At 42.7% G+C, this 15,332-nt stretch overlaps 1 protein-coding gene across 5 annotated transcripts in view; it reads right to left on the bottom strand.

Moving 5' to 3' along the window:
• The window catches only part of KDM4B (lysine demethylase 4B), a 178,456-nt gene that overhangs the window by 53,979 nt on the left and 109,145 nt on the right, over nt 1–15,332 (bottom strand). For 4 of the 5 annotated variants that reach the window (XM_073324669.2, XM_073324670.2, XM_073324671.2 and 1 more), the window contains exons 9-10: nt 7,824–8,020; nt 2,638–2,676 (exon numbers count right to left, since the gene is read on the bottom strand). In XM_073324669.2, coding sequence (XP_073180770.1) covers nt 2,638–2,676; nt 7,824–8,020 — 236 coding nt within the window. Of the gene's footprint in view, nt 1–2,637; nt 2,677–7,823; nt 8,021–15,332 lie in introns of those variants that run through there. The other variant, XM_073324673.2, reaches the window with a different exon arrangement.

Raw genomic sequence — 15,332 nt, 5'->3', positions numbered from 1 at the left:
GCGATTTTGAAATAATCTGGGAAGCAATGAGCAGAGTGGACACAGGTAGGTGGACCTTTTACAACAGCCCAGGTAAACTGAGCGGCTTCACTGCTATGTAGTAGGCTCACACAGAGAAAGAAGGGTGTGGGGAGCAAAGAGAAAGGAGTAACACTTAGCATTCATAAAGTGCTCTACGCCGATATTAACATTCACAACACCCTGGGAAGCAAGTATTATTTCCAACGTACACACAGAGGTTAAGTGACCCTGCTGAAGGTCAGTAACTCAGTCACAGTCCAGAGAAAAGAACCTAAGAGTTCTGACTACCAGACTATGCTGACTTTCCTGAAGCTTATTTGGGAGAAGGAAGAGACAAATTGTTTTAGGAAGATCGGCTCTGAGATGGAGCAATATTTAAGAGGCCAACTACCTGTAAAATTATCCTAATTGAAGTATTTTAGGACCGTCATATAAAATGGGCATTCAGAGAATTTCCCCACACAACTCAGTTTTCTCTAAAGTAACAGGCCAATTATTATACGAGGGAAAGCTGGGGGCAGGAATGACACAAAGCAACAACAGGGAATGCAAGAGTCCTGGAGGACAACACATGGCTACACTAAAACAGAGATAAGATCCAATTAATACAAGCAATCTCTTTCTTGCCTAGGTGTTAGTAATACCTGGATTTAAGATCATGGACACATTTATTAGGTCTGCACATTTTTAAAACATCAGTCACTCATCAGGCTTCCTAGTAAAGACGGTCTCAGATACTGTTTTTTAAAATGAACCTAACTCTTCATTCTAGGGTTTTAAAAAAAGTTATAGGTCTGTTGTGATTAATATTCTGCTGGTGTTATCAATTTAAATACATTCCAGATGAAGTGGAGCCATCTCCGGAAATGTTCTACCATTGCACAATACTAGATGAGGGGACACAACTAGCCTGCACAGTGCAGAGCAAGCACTGTGGGGAAAGGAAAGGGTAAGAGAGGGAAAGCAGGAGTGCGTGCGGAAGAGAACACACACACTGGTTCTTTTGGCTTCTATTGTAATTCAATTTCCTCTTTATAAAGATTTTTCCTCTTAAAGAAAGCATGACCAAGGGAGAAACCATTCTCCTTCCAGTTCCCATTTGCTTCTCCTATTGGCAGCCCATTTATAAAACCTTCTAATCCAATTAAACTTTTTGGAATGCAGCTGCTGTTTATTGGCAACCAGCTCTGTTGACCAATTAGCTTTAGCCACAATCAATTTACCATTATGCAAATACCATGTCAGGGCAGCATCTTCACTAGCCTAGGTTTATTCAGTATATCAGCTGCACATTCAAGAATGATAGACCAGAACTAGAATGGGACAAACAGAGCTCCCAGAAAACCTCTCCTGACAGAAGGAGATGCACACCATTAGGAAATCAAGCGAAGGTAAAACAAAGGAGGCCGCAGAGACAGTACCCAAATATCCTCCATGCCACTAGGATCAGACATGACTCAACTGCTGATTTTACAGCTACAGGTGTTCAAGATTAAGACTGGTATTACTGAAACAACAGAGACCTAGCCAACCCAGGATAACATCTTCAGATTTAATAAAAATGGGAGACTTTACCAAAGAGGGAAAATAAAATAGGTGTAGGGTTACTTGTGAGGACAGATTAATGGCAGTAGATGGCAATTAGTCTGCAGAGAGAAATGATGTAAACATGGGTGATGCAGCAGAGATAGTCTGGACAAAAGGACAGAGAAAGTCATTCAAGGGATTCTGAGATGTAGCTCTATGCTACAGCTACAGGGCAGAGTCAGAAAACAGAGCAGGAAAAGCTTCTTCCGATAAAGCAGCCTTAATTACAGTATTCCAATTACTCATCTATTCAAGCGACAAGCAAAGCAGGCAAAACCGAAAAAAGGTAATCATGGTCCTAGAGGGTAGTGCAGGATTGCTTTCTTGCACAGGTTGTTGAAAAACCTTCACAGTTGTAAACTACTTTAAACTGAATCCTGAATATAAATCCAGTGTGGCAAATACAGTTGACATTGACAACCATCTAAAATCCAGTATCACAATGAGCTCAGTTCAGTCAGACATGTTGGCGTTAAATGACCTGACAGGGACATTCAAAATTATGAAGGGATTTGATAGAGTGAAATGAGAAACTGCTCCCACACTAGGAAAAAGGATTTAAAAACCCAGGGACACATTCAACAGTAGGAAGTTAGGAGTATGTTTGGAATTCAGGCCATGCTATTTCTCTTCTAGAGAAGCAAACATGGAGATAATACGGTCTAGCTGAGGCTAGAATTGGATTATATGAGCATAGCATAAATACCTATCACCAGGGTTAGAGAATGGAGAAGCGGAAGAAATGGCTAATCATCAGCTAATCTCCTCCCACCAAAGAAAGTATGGGGCAGAACAAGGAGGTGTGGTTCAAACATCCCTAAAGCAGTCAGACCCATTTTCTTGCTGTACGTATTTATGCTGTGGCTCACACCCATAGCAACAGAGCCTTAGGATTCGGTTCTGTTCCATCTAGCAGTCCATTATTGAAGAGTTCAGTATTTCTTTATAGTAGCAACAGAAGGAATGTTATTCCTTTTTCGTAATGGGGACCTCAGGCAAACAGGGAAGGGGAAAAGGGAAATTACATACCGGTAATTGTGTTTGTTGTCCTCTTCTTCATCTCCCATCCTACAAAACAAGATTCAAGTAGAGCAAAACATTAGAGCGCTACCTGCTAGGAAGCCAAGTCAAAAAGACTGTAGAGCACGGGAGATTTATACAGCTACGTTCCACTTCTTTTCCCGCAAATCATTTAAAAAGCACCCGAAAAACAAACAGAATTAGGAGACACGTACGTGTGTGTACAAGAGCAACGGAGTGTAAGTGATGGGAGGAAGTGAAGATGGGAGGAAGGGGGGGGGACCACAAACAACAATTACTGGCATGTAATTTTTCCCTTGTAGCATGCCCACTCTTCTCCCATCCTACAAAACAAGATTCCATACAGCAAGCAGAAGTGATAAGTAGTGAGAACAAAATTTAGGCTTTATGTGAAAACCAAAATCAGCCTTATAAAGTAAGGAAAGATCTAACTGCTGAGGAGTGATGGTGGTCTGAGCACCATATAGTGACTCTACCTAAAACAACAGCCCTGTATACTCCCCAGCAAGTTGGACCTAAATTCTGAGGCAAGGTCTCCTAGATTTTGCAGAAAAATGAAAATTCTGAACCTACTTCATTTACATTAAGGACAGAGGGTTTTATTAAATTAAACAGGAAAATATATAGTGGAATCAGTATAGGAACCCAAGTGTTACTTATTTTGACTTCAGGGGCAGAGTGAAAGTGAAGTTTGGGATTGTGAAGTAAGCACACTAGCTGATGTTTATGCTAAAATAATCAGTAGTACATAGCTGAAAATGAAATGTAAGTGACCATATCTTTAGGTTTCAGAGATAACACTCAACTGAGATGAACAGAGCAGCTTACCCCTTGCAGAGCTATTGTTTCAGGCTGTCTGTAGACTCATGCAGACATCACTGCACTGGTTTGCATTCAGCTCACATTTGTAAGGTTATTTTTACAACCATGAGAGAGAGAAATTTTTTTTTAAATGAAATCTTAGATTCTGGAGTACAGTACTCTGCCAAAGGGTGGGTTCCACACCTGCAGAATCACAGCCTTCCATAAATCAAGTCAATCATATCAGATGCATCTGCCCAAGTGGTAGCAATGGCTCTAGAAATATGTTCATGAACAGACAAAAGGAAGGCTGAATTAAGTCTTGGAATCAAGTAATGATTCTTTTAGAAGCTATTAAACTCTTGGTTTGCCAACAAAAGCAGGCAAGATTAAGGCAGCTTCTAGGCTACATATAATGTCACAATACACTTCATCCCAACTACAATACGAAGCCCCATATGCAGGAGTTGCTGAGGCAAGGAACTAAATTTACATAAAAGTTCTGGAAACTAGGGATAATTTATATTTTAGGTGCCTAAAGATGCAGATACCTAGCAGATTTTTTTTTTAAAAGGCCTAAACTGATTAGGCACCTAGCTCCCCTTGAGAGTCAAAGCTAGAGAAATTTGAGAGCCTTAACTGGCCAAACGAAGCAAGGTCTTACACTCAACTTAATAGCACTTCAAATATTGGCTTTTGCCCCTGTGGAACCTTACGTTGCAGAGTTCCACTAGAAGTGCACCTCATGCTCTATTTCTGACAGCAGACTTGTACCATACTGTTTATTGTTATGAATTGAACTTTGCCATTCATAAAAAGTGTAAGCTGGGAAAAAACAACTCCTCAAAGCTCATGGGCAGAAAATGCCCTGATGAGGAAGCGATCCATGTCTTTCTGGAAAAGGAGCACTACCAGGACCTCAACGAACAACCTGGGGGACGGGGACAAAGCCAGCCAACAAGCAACTGAGTAATGCATGAGAAGGGACAGGGTTGCTGAACTGGAGGTCAGAAACAGAGACTAGATCTTTGCTAACTAGATACACTTTCCACAAACGTAATAACCACCATTTAGGGAACAGGCGACTCTTCTGTTGCTGGTGAAACCCAGAGCTAGAGCCGAAAGTTCACTTGCCTCTTTTTTGTAGACTGGGGGAAGAAAAAAAAAAAAAAACAGATAAAAAGGACAAAAAAAAGACTTAGGGCTGGTCTTAGCTGTTGCAGACCCTCTAAATCGACTGCAGAGCGCTCTTCAGTCGACCCCAGTACTCCAGCTCTCCAAAAAGAGTAAGTGAAGTCGACCAGAGTGTCTCCTGTTAACGCAGCACAGTGAAGACACCAGGGTAAGTCGACCTAGGCTACATCGACTCCAGCTACGTTATTCACATAGCTGGAATAGCGCAACTTAGGTCGACTTACCTCGGTAGTGAAGACAAGCCCTTAAAGGTAGTTAGCAAGGAGCGAAAGGGCAGTAGGAAAGGAATCAAGGACCCCTGGGAGATCTCCAGGGTGCTGCAATAAAGGCAACCACACAAACATGGCAGCTAAAAGAGAAGCACAGTAGTAAGCAGGCCCCTTGAGAGCTCACCAGCAAGCCCACAGATATGTGTGACTGAGCAGCAGAGAGTAGGAAAATACAGAGGGAAAAGTGAAAGCAAGGACTTAGGGGCAGCACAGAGATATGGAACTCAGTTGCCTGAAGCCTCCACTCAAAGAGGGCTTGGATTCCCTGAACATAGTACTTTCCCTCTGGATAAATAAAAGGGAAGCCTGAAGGTTACACCCGTGTCCGAGAAAAAAAACCTTAGAATTACCCAAAGAAAATGAGAGGAGTCATGGCTCCTGAGGGCCCTTAGTCCCTGGGAGGGACAGCTAAGGACTAGTCTATACATGGAATTGTTCCTGATTAACTCCATGTGTAGACATGCCCTGAGAAATCAGGACCCAAGATCCAGTAATGGCTTGCTTGGAGGAGAGGTTTGAGTCCAGAACTGCACCCTGAGGATCTGGAGGCATCTAAGCCTTCCAGAGCTGTCCACTGGCTGCTCAGGCTGTATCAGAGGTTCAGCAACTCATTCATTTTAACCATATCCCACAGAAGAGACCAGACTGTGCCCTGATGGGGGCAGGGTAGGGAAGGGGGAAAGATGGGGAGTCATCCACCTGTGGACTGGGAGCCTGCAACATTCATAGGGAATGCAGTGTCAAAACAATTCTCCATAAATTCTTTAAAGGTCATTTTCCTCTCTCCAATTCCTCTATTACTTTCTTTTGATAAATACAGAAACGAAACTAGACATAAAAGTAGCAAAAGGCAGAGGACTCCATGCTTCCAGAAGGGGGGAAAGAGAGGTGGAGATAAAAAGACTGAAGAAAATATGAAGGAGCCTAGCTAGATCTACTTTGTGTTGCTGCCAGTCTTTTTTCCTCCTGCTCCCTGGTAGATGGAGCTATCATACTTACTGTATGGAATCTTGTTTTTCAGGATGGGGGCCACATAAGTTTATATTTACAAAGAAAAAATGTTTCCAAAATATTTAAAAACCATGAAGGAGTTATGCAACCAAAAGACACGGAACAGTTCTGACTTACTTTTTTCAAGTTACTTTAGAACAGTATTTACAAGGTTTAAAATCTGGGTACTAATTTTAAAACGACAATTTTATATGGTCAGTTTCATCAACTGGGAGAGTGAAATCCAGGACAATATTTCTGTGCCACCAAAAAGGTCTCAAATGGCAAAGACAGTCTCTTATTGCTAAAAATTACTCCATATGCCAGGGAAGACATTTTTGCATTGCATTAATTTAGTTTTGGTTAAAAAGTGTCAGATTGTGTTTGGAGGATTTCAAAGCAGGTGCTGCATGGACAGATACAGCATATATTTCATCACACCACCCTGCCAATGAGCTTCAACCCTTACGGAGAGGGTTGGACTCTTGGACTAAGAACAGCAGCTCAGTTCCCACGACCCGCTCAATCCTTGACCCTTCTGATGAAACTATAAGAGGACCAGTGGAGATGTGGGCACCTGTCCAAAGGGAAAAGACTAAGCAAAACTAAGAATCAGGGTTGTATTGGGGAAAGTATTTTTATATATACACCCGGCAGAATTTTTTTTAAAAATAATTTTGACAAATAATATCAATGTTCATTTTAAAGCATTTTTTCTATTTTATCAATTTAAATGTTCAGTTGTGAGAGATACTGGTGGGTTCAGGATACTATTTATGATTGCAGGCATAGAGGTTCAAAAAGTTAAAGCTTTATAACCATTAACACACAAATTGCCAACATATAATGTCAAAATATATAACGTAAATATCCTTAAATCAAACTTAAGCCACACTCTTCTTACTTTGCCTATCTGTAGATTTTGATAGTCATCAGTGGAAATATTTTTTGTTGGTTTGTGTGCGCAGGGTGAAATTGAGGGTTACCAACATTCACCAATGAAAGTCGAATCCTTCCAAGCCTATCTATATGTGCCAATGTTAATACTAATAGTTGTCTGAATTTCTCTAGTGTCCTTCAACTAAGGCCCTTCACAAACATTAAGCCTCACTCTGGGATGTAAAGTAGCATTACACCATTTCACATGTGTAAAACCAAGCACAGAGGTTAAGTAACTTGCCCAAAATGTCACAGTGAGCTAGAAACAGAACCCAGGAGTTCTGACTCCTGAGCCCTGGATGTACATACTAGAATTCAATCTCTCTCAAATTTAGAGAAGCTAAAATAAGGTAATCAAATCTCATGCTTCAGAGCTTAAGTCGCCTGCAAAAGTCAGGAAGCAATTTTTCCCCATGTCTGTCTATGTTTGTATTCATATCGTACCAATCACTGATACAGGCTATATGCATGACGGCAGAGTGGACCTGGGGAATTATGGGTTTAATATGGCTTTGTCTAAGAGATGCCAGGTACAGGCTACCGCTGGAGGACAAGATACTGGACTCTGGGCTGTTAGAGGAGTGTAAACCCTTCTTCTCACTTGCCTGTAAACTCCTCCCTGGAAATATCAATTCACTGAGCCATCACACATTCCCAGCAGGACCTTTTTGACAACACTTGCCCTACACACAAGCCAGCTGCTTTAGGGCTCTTATATCACAGCGACTAATGCAGTACAAATGCCTAGATAAATGGGAACCCACAAGCCCTAGGAATTTTGAGCTCCATTTGTACTTTTCTTGTTAGAGATGGGCAATTGAAATTTTAACCCCAGCACCAGAGTCTGTACCGCCAAGATTGCACAGCAGCTCCTCAGGCACTCTTCAGGCAGGGGTTGGTAGCTACCCCTCAGACAGAGATGCCCCAAATACTCTAGCCACTACAACTATGAGCGTCTAGTGGATACCATCCCCTCCTTACCTGCGGAGCAGCTTAGCTTTCAGCTCAGGCTTTGTCTCATTCCAGGCATCCAGCTCTGGGCTGGTCAGAGCTGTGGGTTTCATGTGGTCCAGAATAGCACCATCTTTCCCTTGTTTCCACAAGTCATAACGTTCCGGTTGTAGAACCCTCACAAAAACATCCATGGAAATCTTCACCATGTCTTTGCGGCACGTGCACTGCAAGAGAATTCCAAAGACCATGATCAGTCCAGTGCTTCAGCCAGTGTGCCCAGCTCAGAGGAACTTCCCCCTTCCAACTCCTCCAGAGTTTCCCCCTCCCAAAGCAGATTAATACTGTGCATATCTACTTTATAACTCCCACAGCTGATATCAGGGGTGTATAGATGCGTGAAAGTATTTGGTGAAAACTTGGAGAATGAATTACTCCATCTGCGCTTAGAATAGATAAGGCAAAGGCAGAGACTGTGCCAGCAACCTAGGCAGCCCTGCCAGTATCCCTCATCCTTGATCTGGTGAAACTTGAAGAGGCAATTTGAGACCTCAGCCCCCAATTAATCCTTTTCCTGTCCTCTGAGGCTGCCAACAAATTTGCCAATTAGTGGGAACTCAGGTAATGGGATGCTGGTCTACTGAAACTGATTGAGGCCAACAGTCAGATGGTAAGAAACTTTGGTTACTATAGACCCAGGCAGGTTTTGACCTGAAAGCTTGGAGATGAAAGATTCTAGATCCCCATTATCCATTCGCCTGTAAGCATGTAACCAATACAAATAACCGCCCCAGGACAACATTTCCTAATGGAAAAAGGCCTCAAAGGAACAAAAGCCGAACCTGGTGCCACACCGTACCTGTTAAATCTTACATTCCTAAATCAAGATGTCTGGTTTGGAAATGATTGTGCACAGCAAGTGGTAGAATCCAGAATCAAGGCCTGTTCACTGCTGGCACAGGAGCACAGCTCTGATGTGAGAAGGAGCATTGTCCAGCTGTCCCCATCTACCAAAAGTTAACTGACTAGTTGGCAGGAGTTTGGGGGGAGTGCACTGACCCCTCTGGATGCAGCTAGTAACCAAAATGCTTGCTTGGCAAACAGGTCATTGAAGCAGGTCATTGAAGCAGCTGTGCCCACACAACAGACTAGAATAAAAACACAGATGTGTACCAAGTAGAGTGGTCAACCAACAGCCTTCCAGGAAAACCTGACTGATTAATTTTGTCTGAGTTTGATTACAGTTCAACCAAGAGAATAAATTTATCCACATGTTAAGGAAATGATTTTCAAAAGATGCTTTAAAAATGTATTTATTACTCCTAAACAGTTGCCACAGTAATTATTCCCAGGAGTGGGATTGTAACAGTTAAGCTGTTAGAACTGAACATCAGAGACAGAAGCTTGGCTGTGTCCACACACAGCCTCTGGCGACTGAAGACTGGAGGTCTACAGCACTGAAAAATGATCTGTGCTACTGCAGCTTCAGAAGAGATTGGTACATGTAATTGCAGGGGATACAGAGGGGGAAAGAGATGAGCAGATGGGAAGTAAGGAAGAGGCTAAACAGCAATAAACCATTTTACATTTAGAGGAAGCATCTCTAGACTAGGGAAAAATTCGTACCATTTTTGGGGCTACCAAAACAGCATTAAAATTGACCTGTGGAACTACAAATACACATTTATTACTGTGCAAGAGACTAGATACAAATGTATTTTAGGTGGACAGATTTTCACCATGCCAAACTATATGAGTCACGTATGAGACTATCCATACCCCTTACAGAGAGCAATCTGCCCCCAGCACTGAAGCACCGGAGCATGTATGCCTCTCTGTAAATTGCTAGCAAATCAGGGGAATGCAGAGCTTCACAAAAACCAATTTATCACCTCAAGAGAGTTGTGCTTACTCCTTTTCTGGTGCTCGGAAGCAGGTGGCACCCTACTAGCTGGGCTCTCAGATAACCACAAACTCCTGTCTTGTTTTACTCTCACACTGGATTTCCACTCTGCTTTGTAGTCAGAGGATGATGTAGTTAGAGCCATTTTCCAGGACTATATTTTTAAAGCTGTTTTACACCCGCACTAACACATACCCTTTCCAAGACATCCGCTTACATTTCTATCACTTTCTCAGCAGTAATGCACAAAATTAGACAGTGTATGGCTGTGCTCCTCCCTTTTCTTCTCTCATTTGTTACTAACAGCATTAAAATATTTATAGCCCTGAATGTGAAGCAGCAGATAGAAGAAATGTTCTCTGCAAAGCTCCCTGCTGCCCCAATTCCTCAAGCCAGAGGACTCCCCCCCCCCACATTCTTGTTTTTCATTTCATGAGGAGTGCTGGCCACCTTCTGCTCTGCAACGAAGCACTGACTTGGGGAGCAGTAATAACCTGACTGTACTGAGCGGGAGCGAATATTTATGGCCAGACAATTTCCAGCAAACTCAATTCATTTAATGAAAAACAGTGCAGGAAAGAAAGGCTTGGAATGTAATTTGGCCAAGGAGCTGCCAGAACCCAGATGGTGCCCCATGCTTCAGATTCCGGGCTGGGCAGAAGCTTTTCCCAGTGTCTCCATCAATTGTGGCTTAAGGGATTTGTATCGAGTGGCTTTTCAACTGCTTTCCCTTAAGTAATTAAAAAAGGCACCTGTGTGCTCCTATGAGGGGGAACTTGAAGCCGCACCCTGCAGAGCGGATCACCAGTTGGTCCTAGAGATTGGCCCTTTTCCCCTTTGCAAAGGGCTAATCCAGACAAAAAGCTGTATAGACAAGGAACATCCCCTTTCCTGCATCTGCCTTGGTACCAGCATGTGTTCAGCACACTCAGGTCATCTCTCTTCAGGGAATACAGGGAAAATATCCAGCCAGATGGGTCTAAGTATCCTGAATGCAGCCATGAAAGCCAAAACAGGTAACAATAACTCCCACAAGGCAGGGGCTGCAGGCCCCAAAGGCTCAACGTACAAAGACTGCCAGGAATTCATACACTGGGCTATTTCAGGTCCAATTGTTGTTCTGGGAAGTGACACTCCAGGCTGCAGTCTCCCTGGCTTAACCTCCACAATCCCCTACAATGCCACCAGTCTGCAGCAGCCAAGCTCCCCGCTTTCTACACAAATGTAACATGATGTACGTTTATATTTCAATTTTAATTTTATTTTATTGCTTTCACACTAGTGAGCATGAATAATTTACACACAGCCTCTCTCCTCTGGGGCTTCCTCCAGCCTGTGCAATGATATTTCCTCAGCCACCGCAATTGTGTCATATTCATGGTTCCACAATGGCCAAACAATTCTTCCCCCCCACCCACTTCTCTCTGCCACAGCAGCGTAATCCTGCTTCAAGCAGCAAGTACTCTCAATGCAACTGCAAACAGGGGATGGGGGCGGGGGGGGGAGTGTTGTGGAGGTGTAGAAGGCTGGCTTTACATGCATCCGCTGTTTTTCCGGTTGAAACAGGACCAAGAAAGCATGTATTCTTCAGCATTCCTGTTGAGATAACACATCCAGTTCTCAATATTTTGCCCCACCTCCACACCTTCTTAGCAATATTTGCAAAAATGGAGTGATGGGTAAGTATCTAAATGTGCCTACAAATGCTAGAATTTTTGAAGGTGAATCACACACACACTCTCTCTCCCCACCTCCATTTATCCTTCTTCTGCCAATTTACAAATAGGGACAGAAAGCTCTCTGAAAGGGAGTTTAGCTGTGCCCTGAGTTTCTAATGGAAAAAGTAGAAACAAATGGGGGGGAGGGGGGGGATGGAGGCAATTCAAGGAGGTTTGAAAGGTTCTCTCAAGTACTGAGAACTCTGGGGACCTATCGTGTTCCAACCATTGTATAAAACGGTAAGAGACCAGGACCAAGGAGTAATTGGTGCCCCCTGAATGACTTGTACTGCAGGAGCACTGATTCTGCTCTATAGTATAAAAATGGTAACTACATTAAGGAGCCAGGCCTCTTCTGCTTATAATCTAGCTATGAATAAAGGATACCAACTCTTTTTGCAGGATGTTCAGAAAAGGGGGTGTAGAAGACGAGGACACATTCAGAATGGATAGGAAACACTTACAGTTCCTCAGTTTCAGATCTCAGGTAAGCATGAACCCAGATGAGGGATGCTGAGCAGCCTCCTCAACTCCAAGAACAGAAGAGCCACCATTTGGGTACAAGGAGCTGACATTGTATCTTAAGACATTAAACCTTCCTCACAATCAGTCCAGGCCACACATCATGCACTGAAGCCATGTGGCTGCCCTCCTCTCTCCTGCCCCTTATTTACTGTTATACACTCTGGTGACATTCCCTTCAGCTGTGCCTCGCATGTGGAGATACTGGACATCTTGATGAGCCGCGCTTCAAAAAACCCCTCTCCGTACAGCTGTTTGTGACAATTTAATCGATTCCCTGAATGTCTGTAATGGATTTCTGTGACTGTTGCAGAAAACACAGATCAACTGGCATGCGCGAATCAACAACCCTGCCCACGTCTACTCTGCTTCTCCCAATTCTCCTTGCTGGAGGGTTAGGATGGGATAAATAGTACTTCCTAATAAGCTATGTCATTAGAGCTGGAACACTGACAGTTCACCAGAGATTGTAGAGAGAGCATGCAACACCTGTATGCAACATAGGTGGTAGCTCTCAATATTTATGATGTATCTTCAAATTATAAAGTATAAATGGGATAGAAAATAAAATAAAAAGAGTCTGCACATAAACAAAGTGTGGTAAAATAGTCCAAAGCAGAACTAATCACATTTAAATTAAAGCTACATAGACTCCTGAGATTTAGTACCTCATTATAGAGTTCAATTTGCTTTCTTAAAATCTGTGCTTTCAAATTAAAACATGTCTTGGCCTTTTAGTTCCAATGTTACAAAATGAGCAAGTCTACACCCAAACGACAGCGTTAAGGAGAGGTATGAAATATTGTTTCCTTTATGTAAGCCCCTAAATGCTAATACCTTTAGACAAGATGGCATGCCTTGGCCAGTTCTGGACTGGATTTTAAAAGATCTGCACAAGGAAAAAAATCTGCTCGGAAAACGCTGCCCCAGTTCCTGTCAGTGGCACAAAAGTTTAACCATTGCTACCCTTTTGCCTGGATTTAATAGGTACAGGATTTGATTTGCTGTGTGGCTTAGCCAGCGTGCATCATATGAATCATTTTTATAAACAATAAATGTCTTCTTCAAAAAATGGTGCTGGCTGGACATATTTGGTGCTGGCTGGACTACAGAAACCCTGATGTGAAGTCCCAATCTTCACAGCACAACAGCCCCAACTCCCCTTTACATCACCTACCCATCGACAGGGCCAGCTCCAGCTTTTTTGCCGCCCCAAGTGGTGAAAGGGAAAAAAAAGGAAACAAAGAAAAACGCAATTGAGCTGCCGCTGAATAGGAAGGGAGGGAATGAAGGACCTGCCGCCGAATTGCTGCCGAAGACCCAGATGTGCCGCCCCAATGACGCACAGACTGCCTCCCCTTTCTATTGGCCGCCTTCCTTCGCTGGTGCCGGCCCTGCCCATCGATACATGCTACAAGTGAAATGCTGTAAAAAAAAAACAACCCATTCAAGCAGCCCAAGGAATCTTTATGACAGGCTTCCTTCTCTGCTCTCTCAGTGGAATTCATCCCTGCTTTAGACCCACAGAAGGACTTAGTGACAAGGTCACCAAAAGCATGGACCATGACTAAATGGCAACATGAAGGCCGTACACTTGTCAAGTCGAAATGACAGATGAAAAAATTTACAGCTATGGAGTTAAGGGACTTTGGGATCTAATCAAGCATCTTTGAGACTCTTCTCCTCTCATTTGGTACCCAGATTGCCATACCAAACTGCTGGGAAACAGCATGGCTGTCACCATGCATGCCGAGAAAGTGACAGATCAAACAGCAGAATATTCATAACCAAGGTCTCCTAGGACCTGCTGGCAAGTTCAGAGGAAAATGAAAGTATGTTGTAGGGTTTGCTGTTTTCCTTCAGTTACAGTGAATCAGAGACCCAAAGCAGTAACAAATTGACTTCTGAAAAACAAAATAATGACAGCTCAGTAAAAAAGCTTCACCCAGTGAACCCCTCACTGGCCTGTTGATAAAATCCTGCACCCCTGGGTGAATGCCTACCATTTTTTACACAACAAGCTCTCTCTCATCCTGCCTGCACTCTAGACAGAACACAGGACTGCCTACATGAAGCATGAGAGGGCAGAAGGCTAGTGCCCACATGAATCATGATTCTCAGACAGACTCAAAGGGCCTATTTAGTGAAATAACTGAAATATATATATTTAGTTTTAGTGTTTCCCTTGAGCTAAGTATTTAACAAAAAGCCTACCTTCCTCATAGCCCAGAAAGGCTTTTTAAGAATTCACCAAATCCACATATTTTCTATTGAGGCTTCCTCTGCCCCCATCTTATCTCTCCTTTCAGAAGCTAGCGACTTCATTGACCGCCTCCCCAAGGAGCAATAGGGATCTGGTTATCAAAATATAGGTTATGAAGATAAAAGCATGGCAGGGACTACTTATGGTCAAAGCAAATGTGAAAGAACCATAAACAAATCTGTTTAGATAAGCTGAAGATCCCAGCTTGGAGGACAGTCAATATTGAACAGATTTCCCTCTCTTCACACTATCACAGAACACAGAGTTCAGGCTAGTCTACTGTAGTACACAGAGTTTATTAAAATACAAAAAAAAAGACAAAAGTAAATAAAATCCCCACCTTGAGTCCTGCAACTTATCCCATCCCAGCAGATCTGATCAATTCAGAACTGGGACAGCAGGCCCCTTTGAGAGCCTGAAACTGCATGAACACAACAACACATTTTTCCTAAAGAGGCAAACAGTGTCTTATCCCTCCAAGGGCTAAAAAGTCATTTCATTGCCATGTTCCCACAGTCTAAATGGGAGAACTGATTATTTAGTCAAGCCAAGGACCTCCTTCCCATTATCTCTTAACCATTCCCAGTAGGTGGGAGTAGGAAAACTGCTAAGTCTCACCAACCTTTTATCATGTCTTTCAGATTTGTCAAACTGTCTTCTATGACCACTAATAGTCCTTTGTAAAAGGACACAAATTAAGTCAAATCACTCATTGGATAAACAGTAATAAAAAATAAAACAGAAATATACAGAAAGCTGGATTTCATTTTATCACTTTTCTGGAAGGTGGATTCTCTCCCCAACAATTGACTTCCCAGCTACTAAAAGAAAACAGAATCCAATCTGCTCAGTAGAATATGGAAAGTTAATGCGAAGGAACATTTCTCCCCATGCAGAAATAGAAGCTTAGGTGAAATAAATCAGTTTTAAAAAAATGGCACTTCTGGGCCTCCTGCTGAACTCAGGCCTGTTTTGAATGTTTTGGTGAACTCAGACCTGGCAATATGCAAGATCAACCAAGACTGAACTAAATTCCATTTTGCTTTAATGCTGGTTTAAACACAAGAAAAATGTATACTTTCAAAGATGAAGTTCTTCTCCTTGTTAAGCCAGTTTTAAAAACAGGACAGAAG

Source organism: Lepidochelys kempii, chromosome 25 (assembly GCF_965140285.1).
Source record: "Lepidochelys kempii isolate rLepKem1 chromosome 25, rLepKem1.hap1, whole genome shotgun sequence".
Taxonomy (NCBI): Eukaryota; Metazoa; Chordata; order Testudines; family Cheloniidae; genus Lepidochelys; species Lepidochelys kempii.
The sequence above is the reverse complement of the archived record's forward strand: the minus strand, read 5'-3'. Positions and strand labels throughout refer to the sequence as shown.